General features: G+C 63.0%; 2 protein-coding genes across 3 annotated transcripts; both read left to right on the top strand.

Annotated features, from left to right (window-relative positions):
- Positions 1–213: 213 nt before the first annotated feature.
- Positions 214–4,079, top strand: DRAP1 (DR1 associated protein 1). 2 transcript variants are annotated; one of them, XM_065862305.2, is made up of 7 exons: positions 214–362; positions 836–908; positions 1,251–1,344; positions 2,219–2,338; positions 2,866–2,953; positions 3,269–3,351; positions 3,665–4,079. In XM_065862305.2, the coding sequence occupies exons 1-7, from the start codon at positions 321–323 to the stop codon at positions 3,765–3,767; spliced, it is 603 nt and encodes a 200-aa protein (XP_065718377.2). In that variant the 5' UTR covers positions 214–320; the 3' UTR covers positions 3,768–4,079. The 2 variants fall into 2 exon arrangements, with proteins under 2 accessions (XP_065718377.2, XP_071657637.1); XM_071801536.1 differs by lacking the exon at positions 2,219–2,338.
- Positions 4,080–5,177: 1,098 nt separating this feature from the next.
- On the top strand, positions 5,178–15,523 carry LOC136116076 (solute carrier family 22 member 6-A-like). Its single transcript, XM_071801435.1, has 11 exons — positions 5,178–5,335; positions 6,895–7,747; positions 8,685–8,788; positions 9,576–9,730; positions 11,267–11,435; positions 11,516–11,639; positions 11,709–11,824; positions 12,534–12,748; positions 13,674–13,782; positions 13,884–14,087; positions 15,341–15,523. The coding sequence occupies exons 2-11, from the start codon at positions 6,914–6,916 to the stop codon at positions 15,402–15,404; spliced, it is 2,094 nt and encodes a 697-aa protein (XP_071657536.1). The 5' UTR covers positions 5,178–5,335; positions 6,895–6,913; the 3' UTR covers positions 15,405–15,523.
- Positions 15,524–16,382: the final 859 nt, after the last annotated feature.

Raw genomic sequence — 16,382 nt, forward strand, 5'->3', positions numbered from 1 at the left:
GAGCCGCGAGGGCGTGGCCGGCTCCGGGGGGGCGTGGTTTGAGCAGCAGGGGCGTGGCGACTCCGGGGAGGCGTGGTTTGAGCCGCGAGGGCCTGTCCAGCGCGTAGGCTGAGCCAATAGGGTCGCACGAATCGCAGCGCCGCTCCTGCCCGGAAGAGGCGCGGCCTCGGGGCGGAAGTGGGCGGGGCGGAGCGGGCGCTAGGCCGCAGCGGAGCCGGCGGGGCCGGGGAACCGGGGGGACCGGGGGCGGCGGAGCGGGGCCGGAGCGGGGCCGGAGCGGGGCGGGATCCGGCGGGGTCCGGCGGGATCCGGGGGGGGCGATGCCGAGCAAGAAGAAGAAATACAACGCGCGTTTCCCGCCGGTGAGCGGGACAGCGGGGCCGGGGCGAAGGGGGGGGGGGGGTTGGTTACCATGGCAACGGGGGCGCCGCGGCAACGGGGTCTCCGTGGCAACGGGGTCTCCATGGCAATGGGGTCTCCGTGGCAACGGGCCTGGGGGCACTGGGGGGGGCACTTGGGGGGGACTGGGAGTCACTGGGGGGCCGTGGCTTGGGGAGGGGCGTGGCCTCGAGAAGGGGCGTGGCTTGGCTGAGTGGACGGGGCCTCATCCCCTCCTTTCCGTAGCAAATAGGGGCGGGGCTTTAGGGGAGGTCTCGGGGGCGGGACCTGAGTGAGTGGGTGGGGCCTCCATGCCTTCCCAGCCCCAGTGGGGGGTGGAGCCAAAGGGCGGGGCCTGTGTGAGGATGCGGTTTATTGGGGGCGTGGTTTAATCGGGGCGTGGCCTGTGGGGGCGTGGTTTGAGGGGGCGTGGCCGAGCCTCAGTGTCCCCTGGCAGGCGCGGATCAAGAAAATCATGCAGACGGACGAGGAGATCGGGAAGGTGGCGGCAGCCGTTCCCGTCATCATCTGTATCCGCCCGGACGCCTGGGTCCCTCCCGAACTCCTGGGTCCCCTCCTGAACTCCTGGGTCCGTTCCCAAACTCCTGGGTCCCCCCTGAACTCCTGGGTCCCTCCCAAACTCCTGGGTCCCTCCTGAACTCCTGGGTCCCTCCCAAACTCCTGGGTCCCCCCTGAACTCCTGGGTCCCTCCCAAACTCCTGGGTCCCTCCTGAACTCCTGGGTCCCTCCCGAACTCCTGGGTCCCCTCCCAAACTCCTGGGTCCCCCTTGGGGTGGGTGAGGGATCCCAGTCCCCCCAGTCCCCCCCGGTTCTCCCAGTGCTCCCAGTGCTGCGGTTCCTTAGCCGCCCAGCACGGGCGCTCGAGCTCTTCCTGGAGTCGCTGCTGCGCAAGGCGTGTCACGTGACCCAGTCCCGCAACGCCAAAACCATGACGACGTCACACCTGTGAGTGACACCCGCCGCCCGGACGCCTGGGTCCCCCCCGAACTCCTGGGTCCCCTCCTGAACTCCTGGGTCCCTCCCGAACTCCTGGGTCCCCTCCTGAACTCCTCGGTCCCTCCCGAACTCCTGGGTCCCCTCCTGAACTCCTGGGTCCCTCCCGAACTCCTGGGTCCTCTCCTGAACTCCTCGGTCCCTCCCGAACTCCTGGGTCCCCTCCTGAACTCCTGGGTCCCTTCCGAACTCCTGGGTCCCCTCCTGAACTCCTGGGTCCCTCCCGAACTCCTGGGTCCCCCCCAGACTCCTGGGTCCCCTCCTGAACTCCTGGGTCCCCCCCGAACTCCTGGGTCCCCTCCTGAACTCCTGGGTCCCTCCCGAACTCCTGGGTCCCTCCTGAACTCCTGGGTCCCCTCCTGAACTCCTGGGTCCCCTCCCGAACTCCTGGGTCCCCTCCCGAACTCCTGGGTCCCTCCCAAACTCCTGGGTCCCCCGCAAATGCCTGGTTTCCCCAAAACTGTGGGGTCATGGGGGTCACACGGATGGGGCAGGGGTTTGGGACCCAGGGGCGGGGTTTGGGTGCCGGGGGTGGGGTTTGGGACCCGGGGGCGGGGTTTAGGACCCAGGGGCGGGGTTTAGTTTCTGGGGGCGGGGTTTGGGACCCAGGGGCGGGTTTTGGGACCCAGGGGCGGGGTTTGGGACCCAGGGGCGGGGTTTGGGACCCAGGGGCGGGATTTAGGTTCCAGGGGTGGGGTTTGGGAGCCAGGGCGGGGTTTGGGCCCCGGGGGCGGGGTTTGGGCCCCAGGGGCGGGACAAGGGGGGCATGTCCCAAGTGGGTGTGGCCAGTGGGCGTGTCCCTAGGCCCCACCCATTTCCTTTTAAGGAAGCAGTGCATCGAGCTGGAGCAGCAGTTCGATTTCCTCAAGGACCTGGTGGCCGCGGTGCCCGACATGCAGGGGGACGGGGACGAGGCGGCCGGGGACGGGGAGCGGGGGCAGCGCAGGTCAGCCGGATGCCTGGGTCCCTCCCGGACGCCTGGGTCCCTCCCGGACTCCTGGGTCCTCCCCCGGACGCCTGGGTCCCTCCCGGACGCCTGGGTCCCCTCCCGGACGCCTGGGTCCTCCCCCGGACGCCTGGGTCCCCCCCGGACGCCTGGGTCCCTCCCGGACGCCTGAGTCCCCTCCCGGACGCCTGGGTCCTCCCCCGGATGCCTGGGTCCTCTCTGGGGTGGGGTCTCAGTCCCAGTACCCCCAGTGGCCCCAGTAGCCCCCATAGCACCTCCCAGTGCCTCCCAGTGACCACCCCCGAACGCCTGGGTCCCCCCAAACTCCTGGGTCCCCCCTGAACACCTGGGTCCTCCCCAAACTTCTTGGGTCCCTCCCGGACGCCTGGGTCCCTCTGGATGCTTGGGTCCCCCCAAACACCTGGGTTCCCCCCCAAACTCCTGGGTCCCCCCGAACACCTGGGTCCCCCCGGACGCCTGGGTCCCCCCGGATGCCTGGGTCCCTGAGGGGGCGGGGTCTGTTGCAGGGGGCGTCGCCCCGGCCGCAGGAACGGGGGCCCCGGGGGCCCGAAGGGGAAAGACCCGAAACAGTCGGGAACCGACACGGAGCAAGAGGTGGGGGAGGAGCCGCCCCGGACGCCTGGGTCCCCTCGGGAGGTGGGGGGGGGGGAAATCCCCCTGGGGTGGCCCCGGATGCCTGGGTCCCTTGTGGGTGGGGGATGGGTCCACTTGTGGGAGTTGGGGGGGGTTACCCGGATGCCTGGGTCCTTTTTGGGGGTGGTGGGGAGGGGGTCACTGTGTGGGGGGAGGGGAGCCCCGGATGCCTGGGTCCCCTGGGAACGTAGGGATGGGGGTGTGACCCGGACGCCTGGGTCCCTTTCCCGGATGCCTGGGTCCCCTGGGGTCACCCTGTGTCCCCTCCCCCGCCAGGAGGACTCTGAGGACAGTGACAGCGACGGGGACGAGGAGCCAGCGCAGCCCCTCCCCCCACAGCCCCCCCTCGGCTTCCCCAGGTGACGCCCCTCCCCCACTCCCCGGACACCTGGGTCCCCTATGGGGGTCACCCGGACACCTGGGTCCCTTTTTTTTGGGGGGGGTTGGGTTCTCCCCAGGATGCCTGGGTCCCCTATGGGGGATCACCCGGACACCTGGGTCCCCTCCCGGACGCTTGGGTCCCCTATGGGGGTCACTTGGACACCTGGGTCCCTTTTTTTGGGTGGGGTTGGGTTCCCCCCAGGACACCTGGGTTCCCTATGGGGGGGTCACCTGGACACCTGGGTCCCCTCCCGGACGCCTGGGTCCCCTGACCCCCCCCTCTTCCCACAGCCCTGGGCTGCCCTTCCCCCCCCTTGGTCCCGCCCCCATGGCGGGGGGGGGCGGGGCCGGGGTGGGGGTTGGGCTGCCCCCCGCCCCCCCCCCGCGAGGATGAGGATGAGGAGGACGAAGATTACGACTCGTAGCGCCCAGTCGGGCACTGGGAGCGCTGGGGGGGCACTGGGAGCACTGGGAGCGCCCCCCCTCCCCCCCCCCCCCAGCCATGGGGCCGTTCTCAGTGGGGAGGGGGCTCGGCCCGGACGCCTGGGTCCCCTCCCCGGATTCCTGAGTCCTTCCCCGGACTCCTGGGTCCCTCCCCGGACGCCTGGGTCCCCTTTTTGGGTGGGGGAGGAGGGCAATTTTGGGGCCGTTTCGCAGCTTTTAATGAATTTGGGGGGGGTTTTCAATAAAGTTCTTGTTTCCGTAACTGTCCCCCGGATGCCTGGGTCCCTACCCCCGAACTCCTGGGTCCCCCCCTGAACTCCTGGGTCCCCACCCCAAACTCCTGGGTCCCCCCCGAGCTCCTGGGTCCCCCCAAACACCTGGGTACCCCGCCCGAACTCCTGGGTCCCCACCCCGAAATCCTGGGATCCTCCCGAACCCCTGGGTCCCCCCCCGAACTCCTGGGTCCTCCCGAACTCCCGGGTCCCCGCCCCGAACTCCTGGGTCCCCACCCTGAAATCCTGGGTCCCCCCCGAACTCCTGGGTCCCTCTAGACACTCGTGTCCCTTCTCGGCCGCCAGGGGGCAGCAGAGGCCTATAGGGGGTTGTAGGGACCTGTGGGGGTTTATAGGCACCTGTAGGGTTCTGTGGGGGGGGTTTAGGGACCTATAGGTACCTAGGGCGGGTCTATAGGATTCTATAGGGTGGTTTATCCGGGTCTATAAGAATCTATAGGTGGCTGTCAGGACCCAGAGAGGATCTATAGGGGCCTGTAGAGATCTATAGGGGGAACACCAGGGCATTTGAAGAGTTACATAGGGGATCTCTGCGGCATCTATAGGGCTCGGTGGAGGGGCTATAGGGGCTTATGGAAGGCTGTGAGGGTCTATAGGGGGTATTGGAGCCTATAGGGTGTCGGGGAATCACTATGGGGGGGTCTAAAGGCTCCCATGGGGAGCTGGGTGGGGCTATAGGGGCTCTATAGGCGTCTATAGGGGTTCGGGGGAACCTATAGGGCTCCTATGGGGGGTGCGGGGGAACAACAGGTGGGGGGGGTCTGTGAGGGGGAGGGGGTTTCTATAGGGGGTGGGGGAGTCTATAGGGGCTCTATAGGCCCCTCCAGAGACGTATGGGGCAAGTGGGGGGACCCGGGAGCTCGGGAGGGACCCAAGAGTTCGGGGGGGACCCAGGAGTTCGGGGGGGGACCCAGGAGTTCGAGAGGGACCCAGGAGTTCGGGGGGGAGGGGACCCAGGAGTTCGGGGGGGACCCAGGAGTTCAGGAGGGACCCAGGAGTTCGGGGGGACCCAGGAGTTCGGGGGGAACCCAGGAGTTCGGGAGGAACTCGGGAGCTCAGGAGGGACCCAGGAGTTCGAGAGGGACCCAGGAGTTCGGGCACCCGCGGCGCTGGAATCCGCCCCTCCCCCCCGCCCCCCCGCCCGCAGCCGGTGACACTTTAACCAAAAAAGCCGCTTTTCGCCTCATTTCCCGGGAGCAGGAGGGGCCGGGAGGGGACAGCGGAGGTACCGGGGCCGGGGGCTGGGGACACCGAGGGGACATCGAGGGGGACACGGCGGGGGGGACACGGGGGGGTTTGGGACAGGTTGGGGACATCGGTGACAGGTTGGGGACATCGTGGGGGGGTTGGGGACATGGAGAGGGGACACGGGGGGGGTTGGGGACATCGGCAACAGGTTGGGGACATCGTGGGGGGATTTGGGGACATCGTGGGGGGGTTTGGGGACATGGGGAGGGGACACGGGGGGCTTGGGGACAGGTTGGGGACATCGGTGACAGGTTGGGGACATCATGGGGGGACACTGGGGGGGTCGGGGACATCGCGGGGGGGGGGGTGGGGACATCGTGGGGGGGTTGGGGACATAGGGGAGGGGTCACGGCAACCGGTTGGGGACATCGTGGGGGGGCTGGGGACAGGTTGGGGACATGGAGGGACACACAGAGGGGGTTGGGGACCAATTGGGGACATCGCGGGGGAGTTGGGGACATCACACTGGGGACATGGGGGGGTGGGGACATTGGGGATGGGACATGGGGGGGGACACAAGTGTCCCATCTGGCCGGATGTCCCATCCCCAGGGACGCGCTGGGGGGGGGATTGGGGACAAGTGACGCGAGCGGTGACACCGTCCCTGTGTGAGCCCGTGTCCCCATCTTCCCACGATGGCCCCAGGTGTCCCCGAGATGGCATCTGGGTCCCTCCTGTCCCCATGTCCCTATATCCCCATGTCCCACACTGTCTCCATCTCCCCACGATGTCTCGAGGTGTCCCCAGGTGTCCCCACGATGTCCCCATATCCCCATGTCCCCATGATGTCCCCATGTCCCCAAGGTGTCCCCGCAATGGTGTTCGGCTCCGTCCTGTCCCATGTCCCCATGTCTCCAGGTGTCCCCATGTCCCCATAATGTCCCCGTGTCCCCATGATGTCCCCACGATGTCGTTCGGCTCCGTCCTGTCCCCATGTCCCTATATCCCCATGTCCCCATGTCCCCATGATGTCCCCAGGTGCCCACGATGGCGTTCAGGTCCCTTCTGTCCCCATGTCCCTATATCCCCATGTCCCCATGATGTCCCCATGATGTCCCCATGATGTCCCCAGGTGTCCCCATGTCCCACACTGTCCTGGTGTCCCCATGTCCCCATGATGTCCCCGTGTCCCCCACTGTCCCCATGTCCCCATGATGTCCCCGCGTCCCCAGGTGTCCCCATGTCCCCGTGATGTCCCCATGTCCCTGTGATGTCCCCATGTCCCCACAATGTCCCCATGTCCCCAGGTGTCCCCGCGATGGCGTTCGGCTCCGTCCTGTCCCCATGTCCCACACTGTCCCGGTGTCCCCAGGTGTCCCCATGTCCCTGTGATGTCCCCATGTCCCTGTGATGTCCCCATGTCCCCACGATGTCCCCGTGTCCCCAGGTGTCCCCATGTCCCTGTGATGTCCCCATGTCCCTGTGATGTCCCCATGTCCCCACGATGTCCCCGTGTCCCCAGGTGTCCCCATGTCCCTGTGATGTCCCCATGTCCCACACTGTCCCCATGTCCCCACGATGTCCCCGTGTCCCCAGGTGTCCCCGTGTCCCCGCGATGGCGTTCGGCTCCATCCTGTCCCGCGTCGGTGGCCTCGGCCGCTTCCAGCTGCTCCAGGTGTCCCTGCTCTCCATCCCCATCCTGCTCATGGCCTCACACAACCTGCTGCAGAACTTCAGCGCCGCCGTCCCCCCGCACCGCTGCCGCGTCCCCACTGTCACCCCCGGGCTCCCCAGTGCCACCCCCGGTGTCCCCAGTATCCCCAGTGCCACCCCCAGTATCCCCAGTGCCACCCCTGGTATCCCCAGTGCCACCCCTGGTATCCCCAATGCCACCCCCAGTATCCCCAGTGCCACCCCCGGTATCCCCAGTGTCACCCCCGGGGTCCCCAGTGCCACCCCCAGTATCCCCAGTGCCACCCTTGGGGTCCCCAGTGCCACCCTCATTGTCCTCAGTGTCACCCCCATTGTCCCCAGTGCCACCCCCAGTATCCCCAGTACCACCCCAATTGTCCCCAGTGCCACCCCCAGCATCTCCAGTGCCACCCTTGGGGTCCCCAGTGCCACCCTTGGGGTCCTCAGTGTCAACCCCATTGTCCCCAGTGCCACCCCGGAGCCACCCGGCCCCATCTCTGGTGGCACTTTGGGGGCTCCTGGTGGCATCTCAGCAGTTTCCGGCGGCACCTTGGGGACACCTGGTGACACCTTGGGGACACCTGGTGACACCTCGGGGTCCCCCGATGGCACCCTGGGGTCCCCCAATGCCACCCTGGGCTCCTGTCACCTCTACGTGTCCCCCAGCAATGGCAGCGGTGGCCCCGGGGCCATCGAACCGTGTCCCCACGGGTGGGACTACGACCGCAGCATCTACGTGGCCACGATCGTCACCGAGGTGACACGGGGGAGGGGACACGGGGGACACGGGGGTCACTGAGAGCATGGGGGGGACCGTGGGGAGGTGGAACCATGGGGAGATGGAGATGGGACCATATGGAGATGAAGAGGTGGAGGTGGAACCATAAGGAGATGGGGTGATGGAGGTGGAACCATGTAGGGGTTGGTGGGATGGAGATGGGACCATATGGAGATGGGGAGATAGAGGTGGAAGCATCTGGAGATGATGGAACCATCTGGGGAGGGAGAGATGGAGATGGAGACACGGAGGTGGGAGGGCGGAGGTGGAACCGTATGGAGATGGAACGTATGGAGGTGGAGGTGGATCCATGGGGAGATGGTGGGATGGAGGTGGAACCACAAGGAAATGGTGGGATGGAGGTGGAACCATGTGGAGATGGAGGTGGAACCATCTGGAGATGGAGGGATGGAGCTGGAGAGATGGAGATGGAACCATCTGGAGATAGAAATGGAGATGGAACCATCTGGAGATGGAGATAGAAATGGAGATGGAACCATCTGGAGATGGAACCATCTGGAGGTAGAAATGGAGATGGAACCATCTGGAGATGGAGATGGAACCATCTGGAGATAGAAATGGAGATGGAACCATCTGGAGATGGAGATAGAAATGGAGATGGAACCATCTGGAGATGGAGATGGAACCATCTGGAGGTAGAAATGGAGACAGAACCATCTAGAGATGGAGTGATGGAGATGGATGGAGATGGAGAGATGGAACCATCTGGAGATGGAGATAGAAATGGAGATGGAACCATCTGGAGCTGGTGGAACCATCTGGAGCTGGAACCATGTGGGGCTGATGGGTCCATGGGGCTGATGGGCCGGAGCTGTGGGACCGGGGAGCCGGGGGGGGACACGCGGGTGGCCGGGGGGGACACGTCCCCGTCCCCTCACGCTGTCCCCTCCCGCAGTGGGACCTGGTGTGCGGGTACCGGCAGCTGCGCCAGATGGCCCAGTCCATCTACATGGCCGGAGTCCTGGTGGGCGCGCTGCTCCTGGGGGGCCTGTCCGACAGGTACCGCCCCCCGCCTCGCTTGCCCCCTCCCAGTGCTCCTCCCAGTCCCTCCCAGTGCCCCCAGTGCTCCCAGTCCTTCCCAGTGCCCCCAGTGCTCCCAGTTCCCTCCCCAGTGCTCCCAGTCCCTCCCAGTCCCCCCCATTGCCCCCGGTGCTCCCAGTTCCCTCCTCAGTGCTCCCAGTCCCCCCCACTGCCCCCAGTACTCCCAGTTCCCTCCCCAGTGCTCCCAGTGCTCACAGTCCCTCCCAATCCCTCCCAGTGCCCCCAGTGCTCTCAGTCCCCCCTACTGCCCACAGTGCTGCCAGTTCCCTCCCCAGTGCTCCCAGTTCCTCCCAGTGCTCCCAGTCCCTCTCAGTGTTCCCAGTTCCTCCCAGTGTTCCCAGTCCCTCCCAGTGCCCCCAGTGCTCCCAGTCCCCCCCACTGCCCTCAGTGCTCCCAGTTCCCTCCCCAGTGCTCCCAGTCCCTCCCAGTGCTCCCAGTCCCTCCCAGTGCCCCCAGTGCTCCCAGTCCCCCCTACTGCCCCCAGTGCTGCCAGTTCCCTCTCCAATGCTCCCAGTCACCCCCAGTGCTCCCAGTCCCTCCCAGTCCCTCCCAGTGCCCCCAGTGCTCCCAGTTCCCTCCCCAGTGCCTCCAGTTCCCCCCAGTGCCCCCAGTGCTCAAAGTCCCAATCAGTGCCCCCAGTGCTCTCAGTGCCCCCAGTGCCCCCAGTGCTCCCAGTGTTCCCAGTCCCTCCCAGTCCTCCCAGTGCTCCCAGTCCCCCTCAGTACCCCCAGTGCCCCCATTGCAGGTTCGGGCGCAAGGCGCTGCTGCTCTGGTCCTACCTGCAGCTGGGGGTGATGGGCACCTGCACGGCCTTCGCGCCCAACTACGCCTCCTACTGCGTCTTCCGCTTCGCCGGCGGGATGGCGCTGTCGGGCTTCGGGCTCAGCATCGCCTGCCTGGGTGAGGACACGGCACGCGGGACGGGGGGACACGACGGCCATGGAGAAGGGTGACTCAATGGCCATGGTTGGGGACAACTCAATGGCCATAGATGGGCTTGAGCCAATGGCCATGGATGCGGTTGACCCAATGGACATGGATGGGCTTGACCCAATGGCCATGGATGGGGTTGACCCAATGGACATGGATGGGGTTGACCCAATGGCCATGGATGGGCTTGACCCAATGGCCATGGATGGGGTTGACTCAATGGTCATGGCTGGGGACAACTCAATGGCCATGGATGGGCTTGACCCAATGGACATGGATGGGGTTGACCCAATGGCCATGGATGGGCTTGACCCAATGGACATGGATAGGGTTGACTCAATGGCCATGGTTGGGGACAACCCAATAGCCATGGACAGGATGACCCAATGGTCATGGACAGGATGACCCAATGGTCATGATTGAGGACAACTCAATGGCCATGGACAGAGGTGACCCAATGGCCATGGACAGGGGTGACCCAATGGCCATGGACAGAGGTGACCCAATGGCCATGGACAGGGGTGACCCAATAGCCATGGTTGGGCTTGACCCAATGGCCATGGATGGGGGTGACCCAGTGGCCATGGACAGGTGTGACCTAATGGCCATGGTTGGGGACAACCCAATGGCCATGGGCAGGATGACCCAATGGTCATGATTGGGGGCAACTCAATGGCCATGGACGGGGTTGACCCAATGGCCATGGACGGGGTTGACTAGATGGTCATGGATAGGGACAACCCAATGGCCATGGATGGGCTTGACACAATGGCCATGGATGGGGTTGACCCAATGGCCATGGATGGGTTTGACCCAGTGGCCATGGACGGGGTTGACTAGATGGTCATGGATAGGGACAACCCAATGGCCATGGACAGGAGTGACCCAATGGTCATGGTTGGGGACAACTGAATGGCCATGAACAGAGGTGACCCAATGGCCACGGACAGGGGTGACCCAATGGCCATGGTTGGGGACAACCCAATAGCAATGGACAGGAGTGACCCAATGGCCACGGTTGGGGCAACCCAATGGCCATGGTTGGGGTAACCCAATGGCCATGGTTGGGGTAACCCAATGGCCATAGATGGGGGTAACCCAATGGCCATGGACAGGTGTGACCCAATGGCCATGGACGAGTTTGACCCAGTGGCCATGGTTGGGGACAACCCAATGGTCATGGATGGGGTCCACCCAATGGCCATGGATGAGGATGACCCAATGGCCATGGATGGGGACAACCCGATGGCCATGAACAGAAGTGACCCAATGGCCATGGTTGGGGACAACCCAATGGCCATGGGTGGAGACATCACCATGGTCATGGATGTCCCTATGCCATGGAGGGGGACAACCCAATGATCATGGTTGGGGTCACCCAATGGCCATGGACGTCCCCATGGCCATGGAAGCGGGGGGTCACCCTGGCCAAGAAGAACGACGTGGACCCACGGAGGCCACCAGCTGTGTCCCCAACCCCTGAGGTGACCCCGTGTCCCCCTGCAGTGGTGGAGTGGATCCCCACCCCCTACCGCGCTGTCACCGTGGCCATCACCGGTTTCTCCTACACGCTGGGCCAGATCCTGCTGGCCGGGATCGCCTACGCCGTCCCCCATTGGCGCTGGCTGCAGCTCACCGTGTCCCTGCCCTTCTTCGGCTTCTTCTGCTGCTCCTGGTAGGGCCTGGGGACACCCTGGGGACACCCGGGGGACACCCTGGGGGTCTCTCGGTGCCTCAGTTCCCCCATGGCCGCAGGTGGTTGGCCGAGTCGGCGCGGTGGTTGGTCCTGTCCGGGAAGGCCGAGAAGGCCGTGAAGGTCCTTCAACGCGTGGCCAAGATCAACAGGAAGAAGGAGGAAGGGGAGAAGATCACGGTGGAGGTTTGGTGGCACCACTGGGGGGGTGGCGGTGGCCTCGCTGTCCCCTCCCAACCCGCCCCATGTCCCCAGATCCTCAGGTCCAACATGAAGGAGGAGCTGGCGGCGCTCAAGTCGTCGTACACCGTGTCTGACCTGGTCCGGACCCCCGTGATCCGGCACATCTTCTTCTGCCTCTCCATCGTCTGGTGGGGCCGGGGGACAGTGGGGGGGTTGGATGGTTGAGACGATGGTTAGTTGGTCAAGAAGATGGTTGGTTGGATGGTTGGTTGGTTGGTTGATTGGTTGGTTGGTTGGTTGGTTGGTTGGTCAAGAAGATGGTTGGTTGGTTGGTTGGTTGGTTGGTTGGTTGGTTGGTTGGTTGGTTGGTTGGTTGAGAAGTTGGTTGGTTGGTTGGTTGGTTGGTTGGTTGGTTGGTTGGTTGGTTGGTTGGTTGAGAAGTTGGTTGGTTGGTTGGTTGGTTGGTTGGTTGGTTGGTTGGTTGAGAAGATGGTTGGTTGGTTGGTTGGTTGGTTGGTTGGTTGGTTAAGAACATGGTTAGTTAGTTGAGAAGATGGTTAGTTCGTTGGTTGGTTGGGTGGTTGGTTAAGAAGAAGGCTGATTGGTTGGTTGGGTGGGTGGGTGGTTGGTTAAGAAGAAGGCTGATTGGTTGGTTGGGTGGTTGGTTGGGTGGGTGGCTGGGTGGTTAAGAAGAGGATTGATTGGTTGGTTGGTTGGGTGGTGGGTTGGTTAAGAGGAGGGTTGATCGGTTGGTTGGGTGGTTGGTTGGGTGGGTGTTGGTCCTGCAACCCTCTCCCCCCACCTGACACCCTGCCCATGTGACAGTGACACCCCCAAGAAGTTGGTGACACCCTGGAGGGGTCGGTCACCCCACTCAAAGTCCATCTCCCCCGCCAGGTTCTCCATCAGTTTCTCCTACTACGGCCTGGCCATGGATCTCCAGAACTTTGGCGTCAGCATTTACCTCATCCAGGTGATCTTCGGCGCCGTGGACGTCCCGGCGAAGCTGGTGGTGACCGTGTCCGTCAGCTACGTGGGCCGGCGCCTGTCGCTCATGGTCGCGCTCTTCCTGGCGGGGTTGGTCATCATCGCCAACATCTTCGTCTCCACAGGTGGGTGTGGGGGACGCGGGGGATCTGTCACCGGGTCCTCAGCAGGACACGTCCTGCTTGGGGCTTCACCCGTTGGTCCCTTCTCCAGATGTTGGGTGATGCACCTGCATGCATCTCCATCTGTCCATCCATCCATCCATCCATCCATCCATCCATCCATCCCTCCATCCATGTGTCCACCCATTCACATCTGCATCCAACAACCCATCCATCCATCCATGTGTCCATCCATCTGTCCATCATGTGTCCAACCACCCATCCACATCTTCATCCATCCATCCATCCAATGTGTCCAACTATCCAACCACATCTCCATCCAACCACCCATCAACATCTCTGTCCATCCAACCACACCTCCATCCATCCGTGCACCCAACCACCCATCAACATCTCCATCCATCCACTGACATCTCCAACCACCCACCCATCTCCATCCATCCATCATCCATCCATCCATCCCTCCATCCATCAACATCTCCATCCATCCATTGACATCTCCAACCCCCCAACTACATCTCCATCCGTCCGTCCATCCATCCATCCATCCATCCATCCATCCATCCATCCATCCATCAACATCTCCATCCATCCATTGACATCTCCAACCCCCCAACTACATCTCCATCTGTCCATCCATCCATCCATTGACATCTCCAACCCCCCAACTACATCTCCATCCATCCATCCATCCATCCATCCATCCATCCATCCATCAACATCTCCATCCATCCATTGACATCTCCAACCACCCAGCTACACCTCCATCCATCCATCCATCCATCCATCCATCCATCCATCCAACCAACCAACCAACCATCAACATCTCCAACCATCCACTGACATCTCCAACCACCCAACCACATCTCCACCCCCTCCCCTTCTCCCTACTCCCACGGTGTCCCCACGGTGTCCCCACGTCCCCCAGAGCTGCAGACGCTGCGCACGGCCCTGGCCGTCATCGGGAAGGGTTGTCTCTCTGCCTCCTTCAACTGCGTCTTCCTCTACACCACCGAGCTCTACCCGACCCCCATCAGGTACGTCCCACCCCAGGGACACCCCCGGTTTGTCCCCATCGCCGCGGTGACCCCGCGGTGACGTCGCGGTGACCTCGCGGTGACGCCGCGGTGCCGCGCAGGCAGACGGGCCTGGGCTTCGGCAGCACCATGGCGCGCGTGGGCGGCATCGTGGCGCCGCTGGTGAAGATGACGGAGGAGTATTACCCCTTCCTGCCACCCGCCGTCTACGGGGTGGCCCCCGTGGTGGCCGCCGTGGCCGCCGGCTTCCTGCCCGAGACGCTCAACATGCCGCTGCCAGACACCATCGAGGAGGTGGAGAGCAGGTGGGGGAGACGCCGAGGGGTGGGGGCACATGGGGTGGATGGGTGGAGATGGGGTGGATGGGTGGAGATGTGGATGGGTTGCTGATGGTTTGATGATGAATGATGCTTGGAGGAAGGTTGGAGGATGGTTGGATGAAGGTTGGATGAAGGTTGAAGGTTGGATGGTGGTTGGACAAAGGTGGGATGATGAATGATGGTTGGATGAACGTTGGATGATGGTTGAAGGTTGGATGATGGATGAAGGTTGGATGATGGATGAAGGTTGGATGATGATGGATGATGGTTGGAGGAAGGTTGGTTGAAGGTTGGATGATGGATGAAGGTTGGATGATGATGGATGATGGTTGGAGGAAGGTTGGATGAAAGTTGGATGGTGGATGAAGGATGGGTGATGGTTGACAGTTGGATGATGATGGATGATGGCTGGAGGAAGGTTGGACGAAGGTTGGATGATGGATGAAGGATGGGTGACAGTTGGATGATGATGGATGATGGTTGGCTGAAGCTTGGATGGTGGTTGGACCAGGGTGGGATGATGGATGAAGGTTGGATGATGGTTGGATGAAGGCTGGATGATGGACAATGGTTAGATGATGGTTGGACGATGGTTGGATGATGGTTGGCTGATGGTTGGACGATGGACGACGGTTGGATGATGGTTGGATGATGGTTGGATGATGGCTGGACGACGGTTGGACGATGGTTGGATGACGGCTGGATGATGGTTGGATGATGGACGATGGTTGGATGATGTTTGGACAATGGTTGGATGATAGATGATCGTCGGCTGATGGTTGAACGATGGACGATGGTTGGATGATGGTTGGCTGATAGTCGGATGATGGTTGAACGATGGACGATGGTTGGATGATGGTTGGCTGATTGTTGGATGATGGTTGGATGATGGTTGGACGATGGTTGGACGATGGTTGCATGATGGTTGGACCATGGACGATGGTTGGCCAATGATTGGATGATGGTTGGACGATGGACGATGGTTGGATGATGGTTGGACAATGGTTGGATAACAGTTGGACGATAGATGATGGTTGGCTGATGGTTGGACGATGGTTGGCTGACGGTTGGAAGATGGTTGGATGATGGATGATGGTTGGCTGATGGTTGGCTGATGGTCGGATGACGGACGATGGACGATGGTTGGATGATGGACGATGGTTGGATGCTGACAGACGGACAGCTGGACGGACACGGTCCAATCAGGGTCCTGTCCCCACTGGTGGCTCCTCCCCCAGGGCCAGGCGGAAGCCACCGGAGGAGCCCAAGGAGAAGATCCCGCTCCAGCCCCAGGAACCCTGAGGGACCCAGGGGACACGGGGACATGGGGACATGGGGACACGGGGACATGGGACCTGTCCCCACAGCCGGTGACACCACAGGACGTGTCCTGGGCAATAAAGCAGCTCTGGTGGGGACAACGGCTCAGGGTGATGTCTGAGGCCACCAAGGCCACCACCAATGGGTGACACCTGCACCCATGTCTCCAAAGCCACCTCCAATGGGTGACACCTCCACCTGTGTCCCCAAAGCCACTACCAATGGGTGACACCTCCACCCTTGTCCCCATGACCAGAACCAATGGGTGACACCTCCACCCTTGTCCCCAAGACCAGAACCAACGGGGTGACACCTCCACCTATATCCCCAAAGCCACCACCAATGGGGTGACACCTCCACCCTTGTCCCCAAGGCCACCACGATGTCCCCAGCCCCCTTGTTCCACGTCCCACGTGTCCCTTGTCCCCAACCCCGTCAAACATTAACCCCGGTGGAGGATCCGCTGACCGAGCGCGACGACCGCGCCGGCGCCTTCCGGACGCCTTTGGACCCAAAAGCGCTACAATTTAACCCAAAAAAGGGGCTGGTGAAGACCATTCCTTGACCTAAAAGCGCTGAAATTTAACCCAAAAGAGCCCGGCGAAGACCCCTCGTTGCCTTCCCGAGGTGTCCCCAAGAGCCAGATGTCCCCAAAAAACCACTTTTTTCCCCATTGTCACATTTGGTGGTCCCCATTGTCCCATTTGGTGACCCCCATGGGCCCCGTTCTCCCATTTGGTGGCCCCCGTTGTCACATTTGGTGACCCCTGTGGGCCCCGTTCTCCCATTTGGTGACCCCCGTGGGCCCCATTCTCCCATTTGGTGGCCCCCATTGTCCCATTTGGTGACCCCCGTGGGCCCCGTTGTCCCATTTGGTGACCCCCATGGGCCCCATTGTCACATTTGGTGGCCCCCGTTGTCCCACTTGGTGACCCCTGTGGGCCCCATTGTCACATTTGG

The sequence above is a fragment of the Patagioenas fasciata genome, chromosome 39, assembly GCF_037038585.1.
Source record: "Patagioenas fasciata isolate bPatFas1 chromosome 39, bPatFas1.hap1, whole genome shotgun sequence".
Taxonomy (NCBI): Eukaryota; Metazoa; Chordata; class Aves; order Columbiformes; family Columbidae; genus Patagioenas; species Patagioenas fasciata.

Excerpts from the sequence above, each read along its gene's own strand:
- DRAP1 (XM_065862305.2), top strand. The coding sequence starts at position 321 with ATGCCGAGCAAGAAGAAGAAATACAACGCGCGTTTCCCGCCG. Across the intron at positions 909-1,250 it reads AGCCGTTCCCGTCATCATCT|CACGGGCGCTCGAGCTCTTC; the intron begins GTATCCGCCCGG and ends TTAGCCGCCCAG. Across the intron at positions 3,352-3,664 it reads CCCCCCCTCGGCTTCCCCAG|CCCTGGGCTGCCCTTCCCCC; the intron begins GTGACGCCCCTC and ends CTCTTCCCACAG.
- LOC136116076 (XM_071801435.1), top strand. The coding sequence starts at position 6,914 with ATGGCGTTCGGCTCCATCCTGTCCCGCGTCGGTGGCCTCGGCCGCTTC. Across the intron at positions 11,640-11,708 it reads GGGAGAAGATCACGGTGGAG|ATCCTCAGGTCCAACATGAA; the intron begins GTTTGGTGGCAC and ends CCATGTCCCCAG. Across the intron at positions 13,783-13,883 it reads CTCTACCCGACCCCCATCAG|GCAGACGGGCCTGGGCTTCG; the intron begins GTACGTCCCACC and ends GGTGCCGCGCAG.